This window comes from Zea mays, chromosome 10 (assembly GCF_902167145.1).
Source record: "Zea mays cultivar B73 chromosome 10, Zm-B73-REFERENCE-NAM-5.0, whole genome shotgun sequence".
Lineage (NCBI taxonomy): Eukaryota > Viridiplantae > Streptophyta > Magnoliopsida > Poales > Poaceae > Zea > Zea mays.
This window is the reverse complement of record NC_050105.1, coordinates 81,669,399-81,688,023: the sequence shown is the minus strand read 5'-3', so window position 1 is coordinate 81,688,023 and position 18,625 is coordinate 81,669,399. Positions and strand designations below refer to the sequence as shown.

At 41.6% G+C, this 18,625-nt stretch overlaps 1 protein-coding gene across 1 annotated transcript; it reads right to left on the bottom strand.

Annotated features, from left to right (window-relative positions):
• Positions 1 to 6,809: 6,809 nt before the first annotated feature.
• Positions 6,810 to 13,594, bottom strand: LOC103641288 (monocopper oxidase-like protein SKU5). Its single transcript, XM_008664642.3, has 8 exons — positions 13,423 to 13,594; positions 9,030 to 9,300; positions 8,733 to 8,871; positions 8,275 to 8,641; positions 7,692 to 8,063; positions 7,503 to 7,581; positions 7,222 to 7,421; positions 6,810 to 7,132 (listed from the first exon to the last, which is right to left on the bottom strand). The coding sequence occupies exons 1-8, from the start codon at positions 13,569 to 13,571 to the stop codon at positions 7,021 to 7,023; spliced, it is 1,689 nt and encodes a 562-aa protein (XP_008662864.2). The 5' UTR covers positions 13,572 to 13,594; the 3' UTR covers positions 6,810 to 7,020.
• Between the last annotated feature and the right edge of the window lie 5,031 nt (positions 13,595 to 18,625).

Genomic DNA, 18,625 nt, shown 5'->3' with positions numbered 1-18,625 from the left:
ACTACATAATGTAGTTTTATGGTGTTGTTGAGTTTGATTGACTGTTGGGTAACAACCCAACTTATCAATGTAATATTTCCATGGGTGCAATGCTTTGCACCTCACTTTTTTTAGGCTAGTGTGGCAACTTGCTAACTTGATCTTAGTATAAAATTGGTTTGTCTCTATAGAGCAGAGGCAACATTGTAATGTCTATGAAATCTTTAGACTGGTAGAACTCGAGTGAATTTGTGAGATGATGTAGATTGATAAGTCCAACCATGTCTACCTGATAGGTTTTCTTATTATGTGCAACCTTATTTTTAACAATAAATAGGGTGGTTTCAAGTGGATTTTATGTCGTGCATGTTTTCCTTCTATGGCTTGTTTCAATAGCCATAAAGGCTATGCATAGTTTTTTAGTTGTTGCAGGCTAGTCATGTGGGCGATATTGACAACCCGTTTTATATTTTTTTATTTGCCAACATTGTATGGCAGTTCGATTTTTTATGAGCAGTTTCTCTATGCACGCTTGTTGAATCATTATTTGGACCGCTTTATCTTAAACGAAGTCAATGCTTAACTGGGAGTTGCTTATGTTTGTTAGTCTTCTATCTCTTTAATGATGGGGTTGTTGCATCGGATTGAAATTTTTCTTATATGAATGATGGTTTGATAGATCATGTATGTCTACTACTTTGAATGCATCCTGTGATATCACGAGGTACAAATTGTTCAAGTGCAGTAATAGTAGGTTTTGTGGTATGTGAGGTTAATCAAGGTAGCTTGGTTATGTGGATTGTCTTATTGACGTCCAATTACTCCTGTTGAGCATAGTATCGTGTTATTATTTTAGTATTGAAAGTAATATTTATGAAGCTTTTGCATGAGTCTGTGTCAAGAAGTACATTAGTTTTCTTGTTGTTATCCCTCCATTGCTTTATGAGTATTGCAAATTTTATCTCTTTTGAGAGGAGGAAAAGACGTTACATGACATGAGCACCATTTGCTTCACGTCAACAGAATAGTTGTGGAGAGCTCTAATAGTTAGATTCTAGTGTAATAACAACCATGTTTTATAGTGCTAGAGGCGGGTATGTCAGGTGTTTCATACATTGTTGATACATGGATGTTTGACCTTAGTGGCATTAACAAACGAGGTTGATGAATTCGTTGATTGTTGTGCTTAGTGTTCTAACCTATTAGGTAAAGTGTGGTTTAAAGGTTTTGGGGAGTTGCATCCCCATTTGGTAGTGGAAAATCCTAGTGTGGGTCGCACCTGCCAATGCCTTGGGTTTTATTTTATATTGTTTTTTTATTATGGGTAAGGTGTTGTTTTGTTTTGGGAGTCATTTTAAATTAGTTGGAGGCTGAATCAGGCTTCACTTATCTAGAATGTTTTGTAGTAGGTTTCTTCATCTTTGTATAGGATGCTCAATCACCCAGTTTGGTCTAAATATTTGAGAGTTATGGGTTTCCTATAGCAGCCTTAATTTTGTACGGAAGTATAGACATTGAATACGGTAAATTTTGGGTTTTGTTGGATTATGAAAGTTTTAGTAATTTCATGATCTTCCCAAAGAGTATTGGTTTGTAGTTTTCATTGCATGTAATTGGAGTTAGGCTACTCTGAAGTTGTTGCACCGTTGTGTCTGAACTTTAGGTGTCGTTAAAACCACTAATAAATCGACCGCGTTTTGATAGTTTTAGAGCCCAAATTTGGGAATTCTCTTTAAAAAAAACTATTAGTTTTTTTCTTAGTACCTTTTAATGGGTATTTACTTGTAATTGTCTGTTAAATAGATTGGGAGAGGTGGTTGTCCGGATATAAGTCGAATCTCTGATGTGCAGTATCTCAGACTGAGTTTAGCTGTAGGTCATGCAGAGTTGAGGGCTATAAAGATAAATTTGGGTGCAACTTTATTGCAAAAGTCGTGGACAATTTCCAAACTTTTCCAACGCGTGTTCGTTGTAGTTTTAAGTTGAGTATAGCAGGAGTTATAGTATTTTGAATTTTAGTTGTCCCTTGTTTCTAACCTATCAGTTTTGCAACAAAGCAGTTGCATTGTTTTATTGGTTTGGAAACCAATTCTGAGACACTCATTATAATAAAAGTTTTAGGGAATGTTATAATCTTTTCAATGAGTTTATATTTGTAAAATTTTGTTAGATGCAGAGAGTTATGATGTTTTGAATTTATGGGTCATGTTCCGTCAGGTTCTGGTGGCAGATCATGTATGTCGCCTTACAAGTCATCAAAAAAATGGAGATAAAATAAAACTTTGTTTATCCTTTGAATACAAAAGTTGTAGGTCATGAAGTTTAGATGATTTTACAATATTTCTTTGTTAACATTGCTTTTATAGTGAAAGAGGTAGAGACAGAATGAGCATTTGTGTTGTTGATTGTCAATTTTCTATTTAGGGATATTTCTTTGGGAATTTGGTTTAGTTATGGTGAGCTCTTTCGCAAACCATGTTAATTATGTTGTATGGTGGGAGGGAATAGATGTAGTGGTTGTGATAGTTATCTTGTCATTGTATATGCGGAGCGTGGGCTGAAACAGAGAGATAGCGAGGGATATTTGAATATGCTAGTACGTATTGTTGTGAAGCCATGTTTTCTGGTCTCGGCATGTTTGCGTAAGTATGAAATAGTTACGTCGTGTGAAGTCTAGGTGGAGATGCAGATTGTATGAGTTATTGGATGGATATATATATATGCATAGTATAATTAAAAAAAAGAGAGATTTCTTCGATGGGATGATATAATGTATAGAATGTGCTTGGATGATGTGAGATCAGGCTTAAAATGATTTAAAAAGTAAACATATTGCTTCTACCCTTATGTTGGCTCTAAGTGTCTTGTAATGAAGAACCTAAAGTTATTAGTCCTTCGATGAACGCTTAATCTTAGAAGAGTATAGAACCTGAATAAATTTATTGCTTGCTGTTTGGGACTACATGACCAGTTTTGGTTATGCCGCTAGTTCAATGAATTACACCATGTTTTCGATGGAGGTGTTGTATATAAAAAGTTGTAGCCAACTTCTTCATCTTACTTGTGTAAAATTTCATGACCATAGGTCTAGTAGTTTGGGAGTTATGATTTTCTCAAGTCTAGTCTTGGAATCTGTCCAGATTCTGTACAGATTTCGAAACTGACCTTGTTTGCCCAAGTTAAACTTCGAATCAGTTCTTATAAATTATAAAGAAGTGGTAGTACTTTCCTTAAACTTTCCAACAAATTTTGGATCACCCTTTTTGTTGACCTATAAGTTAAGCTACAACTGTTTTAATTGGAATCTTTGAATCTGTCCAAATTTGGACAACAAAGCCTTTCTTATGTCTTTTGATGTTGATATGCATTGAATTAACCTGATAGGTTTATAAATGAAATATAGACAATTTTACTGACTTTCTAAAAAGTCTAGGAGCGCCTGAATTGGATGACTGAGACTCCAATTATGGATTTTTGAAGTGAGTAGTTGAATTCTGTCCAAGTCTGGACAAAATTTACGTTTCGCATTGTTTGGCCTTTCTAAGTGTCAAATCTTGTGGTGATGATAATACCAAGGGTATAGTGGACTTTGTAAGCTTTCCATAAAGTCCTAGTTTACTTCTATTGGATGCATATTTTGTGAGTTATGAGGAAAACAAATAACTGTTGTGCTGCTGTCTAGAAATATGCAAGCATTAAATTGATCTTTTGAAGTTACTCTTGTTTGGATAGGTTTGGTTTAGGCTATTTGAGCACAGTATGTATTGCATTCATATATATATTCATTGAAGTACTTGCATGTGTCAATGTTGATTTGGTGTCAGGAAAGCTTTGTCCGAGTTATATAGGACCGTCTACTATCTTAGCCCGAGTTGGCAGCTTGGCTTAGCACCTACAATTGTCGGAGTCTACGATCAGAGTACACCATGTATTCCATGTCTTTATGTTGAGGAAGTATTTGCGGAATCCAGACCATCAAATCGAGCTAGAGCCGATTCTTGTGTTGCAAGACCAGACTCTAGAGTGTCGTCTGCTGCGTATCTTAGAATCCTAGGAGCTTGAGGAGCTGATGCGGCAGAAGTACCCGAACTTTTCTTTATGTGTGAGTTTTGTTGATTCATTGATCTTTCCTTGTCGTTCCGATAGAAGCGTCGGAATTCGAGGTCGAATTCTTTTTAAGGGGGTAGAGTGTGATACCCAATTTTCTGAAAAGAAGTTAAATTTATTTTTCCCTTTTCTTTTGTGATCTGTGTAGTTGGAGTTTTTTAGGAAGCATTCACCAATAAAACAGTAGATTACTTGTTGGATTTGTGCGCTGGGGTCGGGAGCAGACGTGAGAGCGAGTTTGGGCCCTGGATCTCGATCCGGCGGTGGGGAGCCCATTAGTTCCCCCCCTTAACCCTAGCCGCCCCCTCCCTCTCACTCCCCCATCCCTTTGGCCGCCCCTCCCCCCTCTCTCTTCCTCTCTTCCACTCTTGCAGCCGCCCCAATTCCTCTCCTTCTTCCCCAAGTGATTGCAGCTCCACCCCTCAACCCTAGCCCCCCACCTCTTCCTCTCCAAGGTGGAGCCTTCCCGCTTGGTGTCCGTCGTGTGGGTGCGAGTCTTCCATGGGAGTTTGGAGGGAGGAAGAAGGAAGAAAAGAAGGAGGAAGGGAGGAACCCAAGGTGATTTTCGTGATCATTTTGTTGTATTTGTGCTGCAATCCAATTGGTTATATGTTTACCTATGCGATTTGGTAGAGGTGTTGTCCAGAAATTTAGTGGGTGGACGAACAGCAGTAGTTCTAGGGATTTCTGGGAATTTTTCGTGGGCAATTAGTGGGGATCAGTGGGAGAATCATGTAGAGCTTTGTCATACCTTTCCAACGAGTACTTATGCGCTCGATTCGGAGTTATAATTTAGGAGATATCATTGTTTAAATCCGGTTATGTTGCTGTCCAAAAAACAGATTTTTCAGGTGGGTGAACAGCAGTAGTATTAGCAGTTTCTGGGAATTTTTCGTGGGTAATTAGTGTTAACCAGTATGATAATCATGTAGGGCTTTGTCTTATCTTTCCAATGAGTACTTATGCGCTTGATTTGGAATTATATTTTAAAAGATATCGCTGTTTGAATCCGGGTATGTCGCTGCCAAAAGACAAAAAAACAGATTACAGGGTTCATCTTGTGGACTATTTTGGGCTAATTAAATGTTGGAATTTAATTATAAATTATATACAAAACTTGTGGGGAATTTTATGTAGATGCCTCTGGAGTTTTTGTTTGTTACCACTGATGTCATAATTTTAAAGTTATGAAATTATTAAGCAGCGTCGCTGCAGTTTGGTGGGAGTGGGGAGAGATGTAACCCGCGGCGGGGTTTGAGTTTGTGCGTAGGTGCGGCGTCGTTTATGAGCCTGATTATGTGAAATTGGTGCACTAAGTTGTGTGTCAAAAACAGGTGGTAGACTTCCGGATCGTACTTAGGGATTTGCCCGAACTCCCGGTAAAGGCAAGTAAATACAGTGGTGGTTGCTACCGTTTGGTTTGCATCCTAATCCCTGTCATTGAGTATGCATAAGTTATAATTATGTTAATCATTGAATTCTATGATGAAGTTTATTTGTTTGAAAGTATTAATTCTCAATTGTCTAATATTGTGGATGATCATAATTTGGTAATGATATACGTGGTTGATTCCCATCTTGGATGAAGTTGAAGTATCTTTTTGAATCACGTTATATGAAGTGTTGTAGGCATGACATGCACATCGCATCATCCATCTTGCATTTTGAAGTTATGTCGCGATCTTATGGTCCGACTGTACCGGTACATTTTTAGCATTGTACGTTGCCCGAGGAGGGGTACGATGCGGCTTCATATCCTTAGAGATATGAAGGCAGAAGTCATTCTTGCATTTGCAGACATTTGCACTCATGAGGCATATATGAAGTGTGACATTACTATGTTACTATTGTGGTTTCCACCTGCGAGGTGTGGTGACTAGGTGTGTTGTACGTTGTATACGTGCTGCACCTTCGTAATAAGAAGGTTGTGGAATCAAGTGGTGGTAAAACAATGTTCTTATGTGGTTAAACAGTTTGATATTATTTTACTTGCTGAGATGTGTCATCTCACTCTTGCATTACTCAATGCAGGTACTTTATACATGCTGGGAATGAGGGGAGTAGCAGCACGTCCACTTTCACTCTCACAATAACGCTGCCCAGGCGCAGCCATGATTTAATTAGAACTTATTGTCAAAGGAAGTTTGTTTTTTAACTAGTCGTGCGCACTAGTTAATTCAGATCATGTCGTATGTTTAACTTCTCTTTGCTAGCCGATTAATAATACTTAGTATGTTTTTGTCATGATATAAGTTTATACACTGTTGCCCCCTCATTTATGCAAATTGCAAAGGGGATGCTGCCGAAATTTTATATATAGATGTCAGAAGTGTTATTTAGTACCATTCTAGGGTGTTTGTGGACCCCGGGGTGTTACAAGATCAGCGAGGACTTGAGCTGCTTCAACCTGCACCGCCTTCCTCGACCTTCTATCAAGTGACTTCCCCACCTTCGTGGTGCTCTGTTAGTGACACTTGTGGAAGAAGTGTAACAACTATATCTTCAGGCAGGACCCCCCTAACTGTAACCCTCCGTGCGTGTATCGCAGATGCTCGCCTGTGGGCTTGTAGGCTGAAAACTACTGAATCCACCCGAGCTCTTGCTTGCCATGGATGTCTCTCCCTCGTCCTCTCACGACTGTAATCTCTTTGCCCTCTCTAGGGTTGTGTTCATAGGCATCAAAAGCTTAATATATGTCGAGAAAATTCAAAAAAAACACGCACTGGGTAACTGATAAATCTCATTCGAGTATCAAGTTTCTTGCCTTCTCCACAGACATCATTCAAAGCTGCCCTACACTACCAAACAGCTCGGCCAGATCCTATCTCCACGAACTACCCTATGCTGAACTTGTAGGCTAGACGTTTCAATGTTCTATTTCCTCTAGGCAAAAATCTACCAAAAAACTTTGGAGAAAAAAAGAAGAAGAGAGAATCAACTGAAGATCACAGCTGCGACGACCAGGATCATGGTTGCGAGGAGTCGGTTGCTCCATCCAGCATCGCCTTGCGCCGACGACTTGCTGTTCGACTCATGAACCTGTGGCCTGCAGGTTTTTTCGGAGCAGAGTGTGAGTTGCTGCAGGCCAAGAACAGTAATAAGATGTATCACTGCATCAGCTGAGAGGAGACATACTTTTGCCTCTCCTTCAGTAGACCACAGTAGAGGGCATTGTCCGGGACGACCATCTCGGTGATGTTGTAGCCCAGTGGATCGGCAACCTTCACATAGACCTCCTGCCCTCTGTACCAGTCATCCAGCCTTTCGGCGCGCAGATTCCAGACACCAACGTTGTCGAGCGAGACTAGGACCGCCGTCCAGCCCCCGGGGAAGACCTGTTTTTTTCCCCACCATTGCAGGTATTCAGAGATCCGTGCTCTTCAGAATTTACCGATGGAACAGCTAATGTTTCATACCTGAGTCGTGCAGCGAGAGATGGCATCCCACTTGTTGTACTCACTCCTCCTGTCCGGTGTCCACTCGCCGTAATCCATCCTGAAACTCACAGGGAGAGGTTGCGCGTTTCTTTTCCAGATCTTCACAAGCTGGGATATGAAACATTGGTTACAACTGATCGAATTTGTGATGGTCCAGCGCGTACGTACCCGACAACAAAGAAGGAGTAGCCATCGAGATGGTAGGTCTGGACGTCGGTGTCGTTGTTCTGGAACACGATCTCCAGGAACCCCTTGTAGGACGCGTTGAGCGCGGACGAAGCTACCCTCGGCGGCGCGTCGTCGTCGCTGGGCGTCGCGGGGAAGTCGGCTGCGTAGACTCCGGTCAGGTTGTGGAGGTCGGCCAGCCTCAGCGGCGTCTCCGGAGGCGAGTAGGACACCCTGTTGATCGTCCTCCGGCGCTTTCCGCCGATGCTCAGAGGCTGCTCGTTCTTGAGGACGAAGGTCTGCGTGACGTTGATCGATCCGTAGTGGAATGATCCCTGCGGGTTTGGACGGGCAGCGCCGGCGCTCGTGTTCATTCTGAAACGAGAATATACCAATGGATCTTGAATAATGGAGAACATATGAATATCGTCATGTCAAATACAGTAAGTAACACAAAGGACAACTTCAAATACCGGAGAAGAATCAGCTAAGCTAAATGGAGATCAGAGTCCACAGTAACACAAAGATCAGAAGTGAATTCCCATGCCAAGGACAGAGTCATGCTGTACTCCTGTGAACACAGTACCTGATGGACCTTGCCTGGTTCATGGAGCGGTACTTGTCGTAGTGATCATCTGGAGCATCAGGGAGGCTGCCAGAAGCCCTGCCCTTGGAGTTGGAGTACTGAAGGACGGCCACACCAGCCACTTCGTGCCATCGAGGATTGCCTACGAACCTCGGGCTCGCCACAATGTAGTAGTCGGTGCTCGCGTTCTGATCCATGGTCACCAAGAAAGAGTAGGACTGTCCAACGTGGATGTCCAGGTCGGCGTAGTTCTGCTGGTTGGTGTAGGTCCCTTCGGTCTCCACCAGACGCATGTTGTGGTTCTGGATCCTGAAGTTGAGGCTTGTTGAGACGCCAACGTTGTGGACGCGGAAGCGATATGTTTCGCCTGTTCTTACAGATATTCAGATAAAGATAAAGATCGACTGGTAAGCTGCAAATTTGCAAGTAAAAGTTTGACAAAAAAAACCATATATGACCTGGCTCAACTCCAACGATTTCGTAGGGAAGGCCATCCGGAACCAGCGCACTGTCATATCTGTAAGGTGCCCTTCCATTGATTAGAATAGCATCTGGTGCCCCTAGGTCCTGACCATCATCTAGCATGTTCCTCAGTTCCTACATGTGCAACAACTCCATTCTCAGTGAAATCCAGTTCACTGAGATCAAGGGAAAAGCGTGATATTTTTCCCTGGCTATCTATCTCGATCTGAAACAAAAGGATGAACCATCTAGCTAGATTTGCATTGACTGACACAAAAAAACAAAGCTCTTACAACGTGGCCCTTGGTGTACCAGTCCCCGATGAACAGGGTGATGTCGCCATGAGGCTGGTCGAAGGGGACGGGCACGGTGGCGCGGTTGTTGACGGTGATGGGGCCGAACCCGCCGGCAGCTCGCTGGAGGCCGAGCGACGGGAAGTAGAAGAAGCTGCCGATCTGGTCCTTGAGCTGGAACTCGTAGGTCCAGTTCCATCCGGGAGGGATGGGGCAGTTGGTGCCCGTGACGCCGTCCTGCCACGAGTTCATCCTCATCTGGATTCCGTCCCTGCCATATCCCATGGAAGAGAGAGAGGTGGGCACACCAAACCAGTTCGGTTGCCACAGGATGAGAATAAAACTGGCGCCAATTTTTTAAAAATTGGAATTTGTAAAAGCAACCCCTCAGATATTAAGCATTTCAACCATGTTTCTAAGCATGGTCTAACTGACATCTGCTGCGAAGTTATTAAGGCCATGTTTAAGACAGCTCTAGTTGCAGCACCAAAAAATTTAGTGGAGTTGGTAGAACAGATCATTAGGTGATCCAGAAAATCGTGGAGCTAGAGTTGTAAGGTTTTAAAAGACATTTGGATAAGTAATTTTTATTATTATTTAGATTAAAAATATTTTTAAAACTATTTAAATTAATATTATAAACTATAGCTACACGCTGAAGCTGGAACCTGTAGCTATCTCAAACACCCGCTGAGGACATAAAATGGGTACAAAATGTTGTGCAGGTTTTTATTTGGTACAGATGTGATTGAACAACACAGATATCGAAAGAAAACAGAAACTGCTGCGTCTTGAGTCACTGGAGCAAACAACATTTTGGTATGAACTATTAGTAGCATGTAAGTAAATGCTATATATGGTGCCGAGAATCAAGCACAGATGCAGGCACCTGAACCAATCTGAAGGAAAGAACATGATCAATTAAGCCCATAAATGCCTCAAATGCACGACGCATAATATGGCACGTTTTCTACGCCTAAGAGCAACTCCAGTAGTAGCCTAAATAATAGCTCCTTAAATGGATGTTTAGTAAGCTACTAAATTAGCTTTGCAAGTAAAAATCGTGTTGGTCTCCAACGGTTGTTGAAATATAGGAAGCTAGAACCGTTTTGAATATTTGGTGGACCAGTTTTTGCATGCGTCGCCAGCAGGTCTGAACCAAAGACGCTGAAAGTAACGCCAGCAGAAGAGTTCTGCGCACTGTCGTCGTCTTGATACACATTATCAACTTAGAGAATATCTAGTTCAGCACTTGTGGCAATACCACCGGAATTTATATTGTTAAGTTCATTTGTTATAGTTGTTTCTATTTCCTGAATTTAGTAGTCCAACAATTATAGTTTGCAAACAATGAGTCCAAGTATTTACTGCATCAACAATGAGTCGCTATTGCTGCTATCAGTCGTGAAGGACGAATAGTTCATAGCCAGGCTCCATTGAATCAGACAGCACAACCTACATTCATATTCAACTAGAAATAGAATAGATTTATTTGGCAACCACACAACACTATGTCCATTGATATGAAAATGAAATGTCACAAGACAATCCAACAATAATAAGAAATTGAAACTATTTAAGGCATATAGTCCAAAGGATAAAATCCTACAAGTATTCTTAAAAGAAAACTGGATCGCTATCTAATTCATGCGACGGGTAATAATTTCAGACTGAAGGTTCACGTAATATTGTTGTTGTATCTCATTTAAAGTATTGACGTCCATGTTCATGATTCTCTCTTCTTCAGCAATTCTCTTTAAGTAAGTATTGTTGGCTTCATTGCTAAGCTTCTCCTTCTCTATTGAATTCTCTCTTTGTCAAGCTCAAGCCTTTCTTTGTCAAGAGCATATGACTTAGCATACCTTTCCTCTCTCTTTATCTCTTTCTCTTGGTTAGCTTCAACCTTCTTTGCCCAAAGAATGTCTAATGCTTCTTTGCAGACATTAGTACCACCACGACGAAATGCCTCTTTTGCCTTCTTCTTCCCCAAGGGTCTATCTGGTGCTTCTAGGTGTGGAATGCCAGTTTCTGCAGGGACAACAACATTCATATCCTGAGATGGAGCATAAGCATTTGTTGGACTAGATTTCTTTGATGTCTTCTGTTTTTTGTTACTATTTTTCGCGGCTACTAATTGATGCATCTTGTCGTTCCATTTTGGTTGATTTCTCAATAACAGCCAACAATGTCTAAACTGAAAGGTCTTGTTCTGGGGATCTTGAGATTTGAAAAGCTTCTCAGCCTGCTCCACCTGAAAAAAGAACAGTAAACTCAGTCAGTAATAAAATTTTAGAATTTATATATTAGATCAACTCTATATGATGTCGTACCCTATCATGAATTGTCATCCCACTTTGATTTCTAGTTTCTATACTATTGATACATCCACAAAATTTGCTCACTACATCTTGGATAGAACTCCAGCGATGCAACAGTGATCCCTCACTACGTTCTGCAAAAGTTCCTCTGTTTTCCTCAAAGAATAAGTAGATCATTCTCCAAAATGTGCCTCTAGTTTGATTTGTCCCTTGAATAGGATCTGTACTAACATTCAACCAAGCTGCAACAAGAAGTCTATCTTCGTCCTCAGTAAAGTTTTTACCCTTTTGCTTCTGGTTTGACTTCGATGACGTTTTGATATCCTTTATTTGGGCAGTTGGCTCCAACTCAACTGGTGTTTTAGATACATCCTCAAAAGTTTCAAAAGCTCCATTGACAAGATTGGTAAAGTAAGAACCATCCCCTTCCATACCTGCAAATATTAAAACATATATAAATGGCATATTATGATCTAGGATTATTTGAGTCTGACTGCTATGAAAATGACAATTGCTAAAGGTATTTGAAATGTGTGTCAGGCTCTAAAAAACGGTACTGTGATGTTACTTTTCAGAATTTACAAGTTACACAAGTGCTTTGCCTGATAATGGATAAGGCCTGAAAATAATACGAGGTGAAAATAAAACTACTTTGCATCTGAAAATGAAATTACCATTGGAACTACTATCAATTTGAGCTTACAAGTAATGTGCATCGAAAATGAACAAAATAAAACTACTTTGCATCTGAAATGAAACTGTACAATCAAAATGTACAACTGAATTCTAAAAAAATAGTACAACTTAATTATAATCACTGCACTGCATTATTACCACTGAATAAAAATTGTAGCACTGCATTATACAAGAGGTCTTCAAGATTGGTTAAGGAATAAGTCTCGATCTGCCTAGATTGAAAGATAGATAATTCCCAAGATGAGTACAGACATACTAGGAAAGGGTTTCAGTTAATATTGACTGAAACTAGTTCATTCTCATCTCTCTCACTCTCTATAGCTTCTAAACCAGTTGGCAAAGGTTCAATATGTTTCAGCAAACATTTTTGAAGTACATCCGTGCACCCTTTGCTCGGACGACAAGACAAGCATGTCCCCAGGCGCCAACGTCACCACATGAATAGCTGGCAGCTGCCCCACGTCTTGGGCTCAAGACAACCAATGGTGTTATGTATGGAGTACGATGACCCTCATCCATCTCCCATGCCTGACCAAGAACATCACAGTTACGAACTCGTCATACCTTCAATCCAAGTCGTCCTCTGCCACAAGGGACGAGGGCCTGCCGGAGGAACACAAATCCCTGCCGATGGGACCAGGTGGTGCCTTCGTCGAAGGGAGCGCCAGACACCGACGAATGGGAGCCAGGTGGTGGCATCGTTGAAGGGGACGCCAGGCAACGTTGGACCGGGGGATGGCGTCGGGGAAGGGGAGGCCAGGCACCAATGGACCGCGGCTAGTCGGTGGCGTATGGCAAGGGGAGGCCAAGCACCGGCGATGGAGGGAAGGGGAGGCCAAGCACCGGCGATGGAGATGAGGGCCTGGAGGCGGCGGGGACGAGATTGAAGAGATTGAAATGGCGCGAGTGGGTCGTGGGCGGCTATGGCAACGCGCAAAACAAAAAAAATGGCGCGACTGGACTGTTCGGGAGTCGGAAAACACTTGCTACATGTAGAGATCAAATTGGCTGGGATAGCAACTTAGTAAATTTACCAAGTTCATTTCAGGAGCCGTTGGAGAGGGGATTTTATGATAATTCTCCAAATTATTTGTTTAGGAAATTCTTTAGGCAACTACTGGAGTTGCTCTAATTTAGGAAGCGCGGAAATAGAGGTGCGGCTTAAGATCTACCAATGGAAACCGTAGATATGGCTACTGGCGTAATTTGACTCGTCATTTTTTTTAAAAAAAAATGGTGTAAAACGAAAAATGCATGTGTGTAATATTAAAAAAAATCCAAAAAATAATAGGTTTGCTTCATGTGAAGTCACCTGAGATCTGCTGCATCAAAAAAAGAAGAATTGACCAGAGAGGCATCATCGGTAGTAAAGTAAGTACCAGGTGATGAGGAGGGGCTCGTCAAGGTTGTTCTGGACGTTCACCCTCACGTTCTGGTTCGTCGTCACGTTCAGCAGAGGACCCGGGAACTGGTTGTTTATCGCAATCACCTGAACAAGAAAAACAAAAGAAAAGAAAACGCATCTCATGCATATTGATTGTTTGAAGAAGAAAAAAAAACTTATGCGTCTTTGGCCTTTGAAATGGTTCACAAAAGAGTGATCTTTAAACAAGCACACGGTGCAAGAAATGTGCCAGAATCAAATAAAATTTCTCCAAAGAAGTGGAGAACACGCGCGTGTATCACGACCACAAAAGAATCATTGCAGCATCGACGACAGATTTATTTCCGGAGGAACGCGAGCTAGCGTTACGAATCATTTTTAGGACAAAGAAACCGCAAACGAATTAAGCGACCATCCGACCACGAAGAAGATAAAACAAAGGATAAATCATTTTCCCCGTAGGATCAAGATCTTACAAACCCATGACCATGAGTGAGGTGAAACTAGAGAGAGAGAGAGAGAAAACCCACGTAAAAATTTCCAAACCAAAAACTTTTTCCCCGGTGGTCTAAATCGAAAACTTTCAGACAGCCAGAGAACACGAAGGAGAGAGATGGGTCGAGGCAGAGGTGGTAGCGACAAGTACGAACCTTCTGCGGTCGGCCGAGGGGCTCCACGGTGAGGTACGCCACCTCCCAGCGCACCTCCGCCGCCTGCGCGGCGGCGGACGCCATGATGGCAGCGAGCACCGCGGCCACCGCCGCCGCCATCGCCATGCGATGGTTGGTTCTCGCTTCTCCTGCGGTGTGGCGTGCGCGCCGCGCTCTACCGACTCCCTCTCGTACGACGTCCTGCGTGCTCGTCTGCTTTGTTGCCAAGGTGGGTTTTGGTGGCCTCTCTCTCGTGGTGTGTGGGGGTTTGAGGGGCTATAAAAAAAGCGAAAAAAGAGAGGGCGGAGAGCAGAGGAGAGATAAAAAAGCAAGTGTAAAGAAGAGACAAAACCAAATATGAATGTATGTCATCTCTTTATTTTATGGCTAGAGATATATGATATGTTGGGGTTTGGATTTTGAATTAATTGTTGTGCAAAGTGATAGGGCAAGGGTGTGTGTTTCCACCGTCCGTGGACTATCCAACGGTTGAGATTAGGCGTGTTAGTTACCGCCTCGGAGAAATGCGCTTGTCGAGTTCGGTGAATACGACAAGTCGACGTTTGTGGTATATAAGGTGGTTGCACGTGCACGTGCGTTTGTTGTACGTATCGTAGACTCGTAGTAACGTCAATATGTCTTATGTGCACTATATCGTTATAGTTTGACGTTGAACATCGACTTAGAACAGCTCGAGCAATCCTTATCACATGGGGAGAAAACTATATAGAGGGCCATGTGTGTGCAAAGGTAGTAACAATTAAATTAGTTACAAGACAACATGTTGTTTTTACACAAATACCCTTCCCTAGGGATGTTCATTTCGCTTTCAAAGGGAGGGGAGGGATTTGCAAAGCCAAACATGAATATTCACCCAGAAAAAAAACACCCTGCAAATCATTTTGCACTCGGCAAATCCGGATTCCGGTAATGAATGACCGTGAAATCTCAAAAGGCGGATTTTGTTTATATGGCTAAGGATAATGGTAATAATTACAGAATAAAGATGAGATTTGGATTAAATGATGCACCAAGACATGTTTAGCGTTATCCTAGTGAGTATTATGAACAAACTTAATCATGGTCACTACCGAATTAAATCACGCCTATAACAGAGTAATGTACATTTTACCATATAGCAATATATGTGATAATCCGACTAATCCTTATTACATAGGAAAAACTATATAGTTAGCTATGAATGTGCAATTAAAGATAGCAATAGATTGGTTACCTCGACACTATATAGTGGGTTATATATGTTGTATGTGCATATAGTCAGTAACAAGCTAGGTCGGTTGCATCGATGTAGCAATAGTAAAACACAACATGACGCTTTGCACAAATATCCTCCTTACCTTTTTGAAACGCTCATTTTCTTTAAGAAGATAGAGATTTGTACGACCAATTAATTATATAATGGATGGACATGAAATCTCGAATGCGCCTTCTTTTTGTTCATTTATTTATTGCTAAGGATATTAGGTAGTAATTACATTACATAATTAAAAACACATTGTAGTCATAGCAGGTTTGGATTTGGTAGTGTGCCAAAAGTATATCCTGATTCCTGTATATGGCTTTCCATGTGAAGGTCAGTAGTAACCAAGACAAGAGATGTTGTAGATATACATACTGATATAGATATAGAGTAGATATATACGGGGAGAGAGAGAGAGGGACAATAGCTAAACTTGGGGAGGGTTTAGTTTAGTCAACTCTTTGGAACTGAGAGGGTGTTTACATTCTCCACATTCCCACAAGAAAGATATTGAACGCGCTAGTTTAGAAACTCAAATTTTCGAGATCCTCTATGATAGCATAGTAGATTGAGTGCTTGTTTGAGAAAAAAGGTATTAGAGAAGATTAAGAACTGGTTTGACAACAAAAGAATTGGAGAAGATATATAGAAGAGTAAATCCTTTGATATTCAATTTTAAATAGCAAAAGATTTACTCCTTATGAATCCTCTCTAATCTTATCCCTTGAAGGGTCCTGCTCCTAAACAAGGCCAGGGATAATAATGAACTTCCCTCCGGTCTTATTTAAATTTCCAAACTAGCCTTAAAGATATCTAATTCCAAAAATATTTTTGGCTCCGCCCACCGGCCGGTTCATTGCTTGCTCCACCCACTGTATCGGCGTGAACCACCGGCCTGCCCTGCTGAGCTACTGACCAGACACTCGGCCCAGTTATTAAGTAACAGAAGGAGCATACTGGTGAATCCACACATTCAGCATGATGCTGATCAGCTGATGTGCTTCACAGGCAGCGTTTTACATTTGTATCGTGACTCGTGAGATTAAAAACAGGAACTTAATTGACCAACTAGCGTTTACATCGTATCACCAAAAAAAAACACAATGGAAAGTCGACGTAAATAAGCGTAAACATCGGCGCGCTTCGTGTCTTATCAAAAAAAAAAAAAAATGACGCAAAACGTCTTCTCGGGCAAGCATCGCGAGACTGATAGGCGATTTGTTGGAATTAGGTCTATTAGTGTGTGACACAATTCAATAAATAAGCCAATGTGGTGTGTAGAGATGACATGAGATTTTAGTCCAATATTGCTCATTTAGTTAGGAGAGAACCAACTTATATGTGTGAATGATCATTACTCTTCACACGAGACAAATAAAGCGCTATGAAGGATGCCACATGCGTGCGCAATCACTCGGGTTTTTTCGTGTTATTTATCGTGTTACTTGTGACGATACGTAATTGCGTCGTGACGTGTTCTAAATGGCAGTATAATTTTTTTGCCTTTTGTTTATTTGGTTATCAAATATCACACCTATACTGCCACGTCAACCAGGAGTAATGGGCACGCACGTTACGTACGAGATCTCTGGGTGGTTGCACATAGAGATATTTCAGGGGGCAGTTCCTGAAAATTTAGCAGATCAAATCAAGGGGGTTGCGGTGGTCCGTCTATAAAGGGCAGACGTCCTTCAGTCGGAGGACACAAACGAATAGCAATCGACTCGTCCTCTTATTCTCAATTCTCTGTGTCGCCACTTCTCTGCCCTGTCGTCCCTTCGTCTGCCGTGTAGCAGATCAAGGGAGAGCGGTGTCTTCGAACCACCGCCGGTATTTTGACGACCTGCATGGGTGCCGACGAATCAGGTTTCTGGAAAGTTCTTCGCGCACGTCCGCTCGGGTTCCTCTCCAAAACTCGTGGAAATTACTGTGAGTAAATGTGCATTTTCAATTTATTGCAATGACGACGTTATGGTTAGATCCGTTGTCGATTCTTCTTTTATGCGTTAATCTTGTTGAGTTAGTTCAGATCTGTTCTGTTCTAATGTCGTGGATATTATCTGCCAGTAGATCTGGATTTTTCGTTTTATGTTATATTATCAAATTAATCTTAGCCCCGTTATTTTTCCAATACGAGTCACACACAGTGCTGGGAATTGGGTTCGACCGGTTTGGTTTGGGGCATCGTGCTCCGAGCAAAATGGGTTTGAACTAAGAAGGTCCAAAAAAATTTGGGTTGTGTCATGTCAGCCCAAAAAAGTAGAAACAGTAGCACAACCCAACCTTAAAGCACGTCGTGTTTTCGTTGGACTGCCGGCCCAAGCCTGACCCATACATTTGAACTACATAAAGTCTAAATATTGCAACCACATAAAGACCATAGCTTAGTAAATTAAACCAATTAAACAATAAGAGCATCATTGAATCACATAAAGCCCAAATATCATAACCACATAAAGTCCACATCTTACTAAATTAAATAAGTTAAACAATATAGGTTTTACTAGGCCGTGTCAGCCCAAGCCCATGGTGGGTCTGACGGGCCAGGATATGAGGTCCGACTAAAACCCGTCTCGGACCGTGCTAGTTTGGCTTATATTATTTCGTGCTAGGCCGTGTTTTGGGGTTCTGTTTTTAGACCATGCTTGTGTTGCCCCAAAAAGTCCAACCTATATTTCTAGCACTAGTCACAGACACCGGAGAACCAGCTGCGAACGAGAGAAGTGTTCTGGGAAGCAAGTGGGCTAGACGTCGATCGACACCACCACACCGCCCTCGCAGCTAGAGGCTGTTGTCGTTGCTCTCCGTTGGGACTAGGGATGAAAACGGACGGAAAAACCTCTCTCCCGTTTACGTATCCGCATTTTATCATCGTAAACGGGATCGAGTCCGGAATAGCCGGGAACGGAAACGGGAGCGGAATAAACGGAATTGAGAAAACAAACGAAAACAAAAATACTAACGAAAACTCATAAATTAATACAAACACAAATGATATTGATGGTTGAAGTGATTGATTGGCAGAATAATAACATAAAAATTGCTAATGGTGTACATATAGCTATATCCGATGTTGTTTAAGATTTTGGACCACTTGTCATTGAAAAAGAGCAGATGGTTACAATGGTCACTTGTGCTATACTTTGTCACATAAAGACACAGGGCTTTAATTTATATACTAATGCATATTAGGCTCGTCCCATATTTATCAAATACGGAATAAATATTGGTTCAATCCGGATAAAACGGGATTCCACAAAAGCGGATGGAATAAACCATCTTATGTT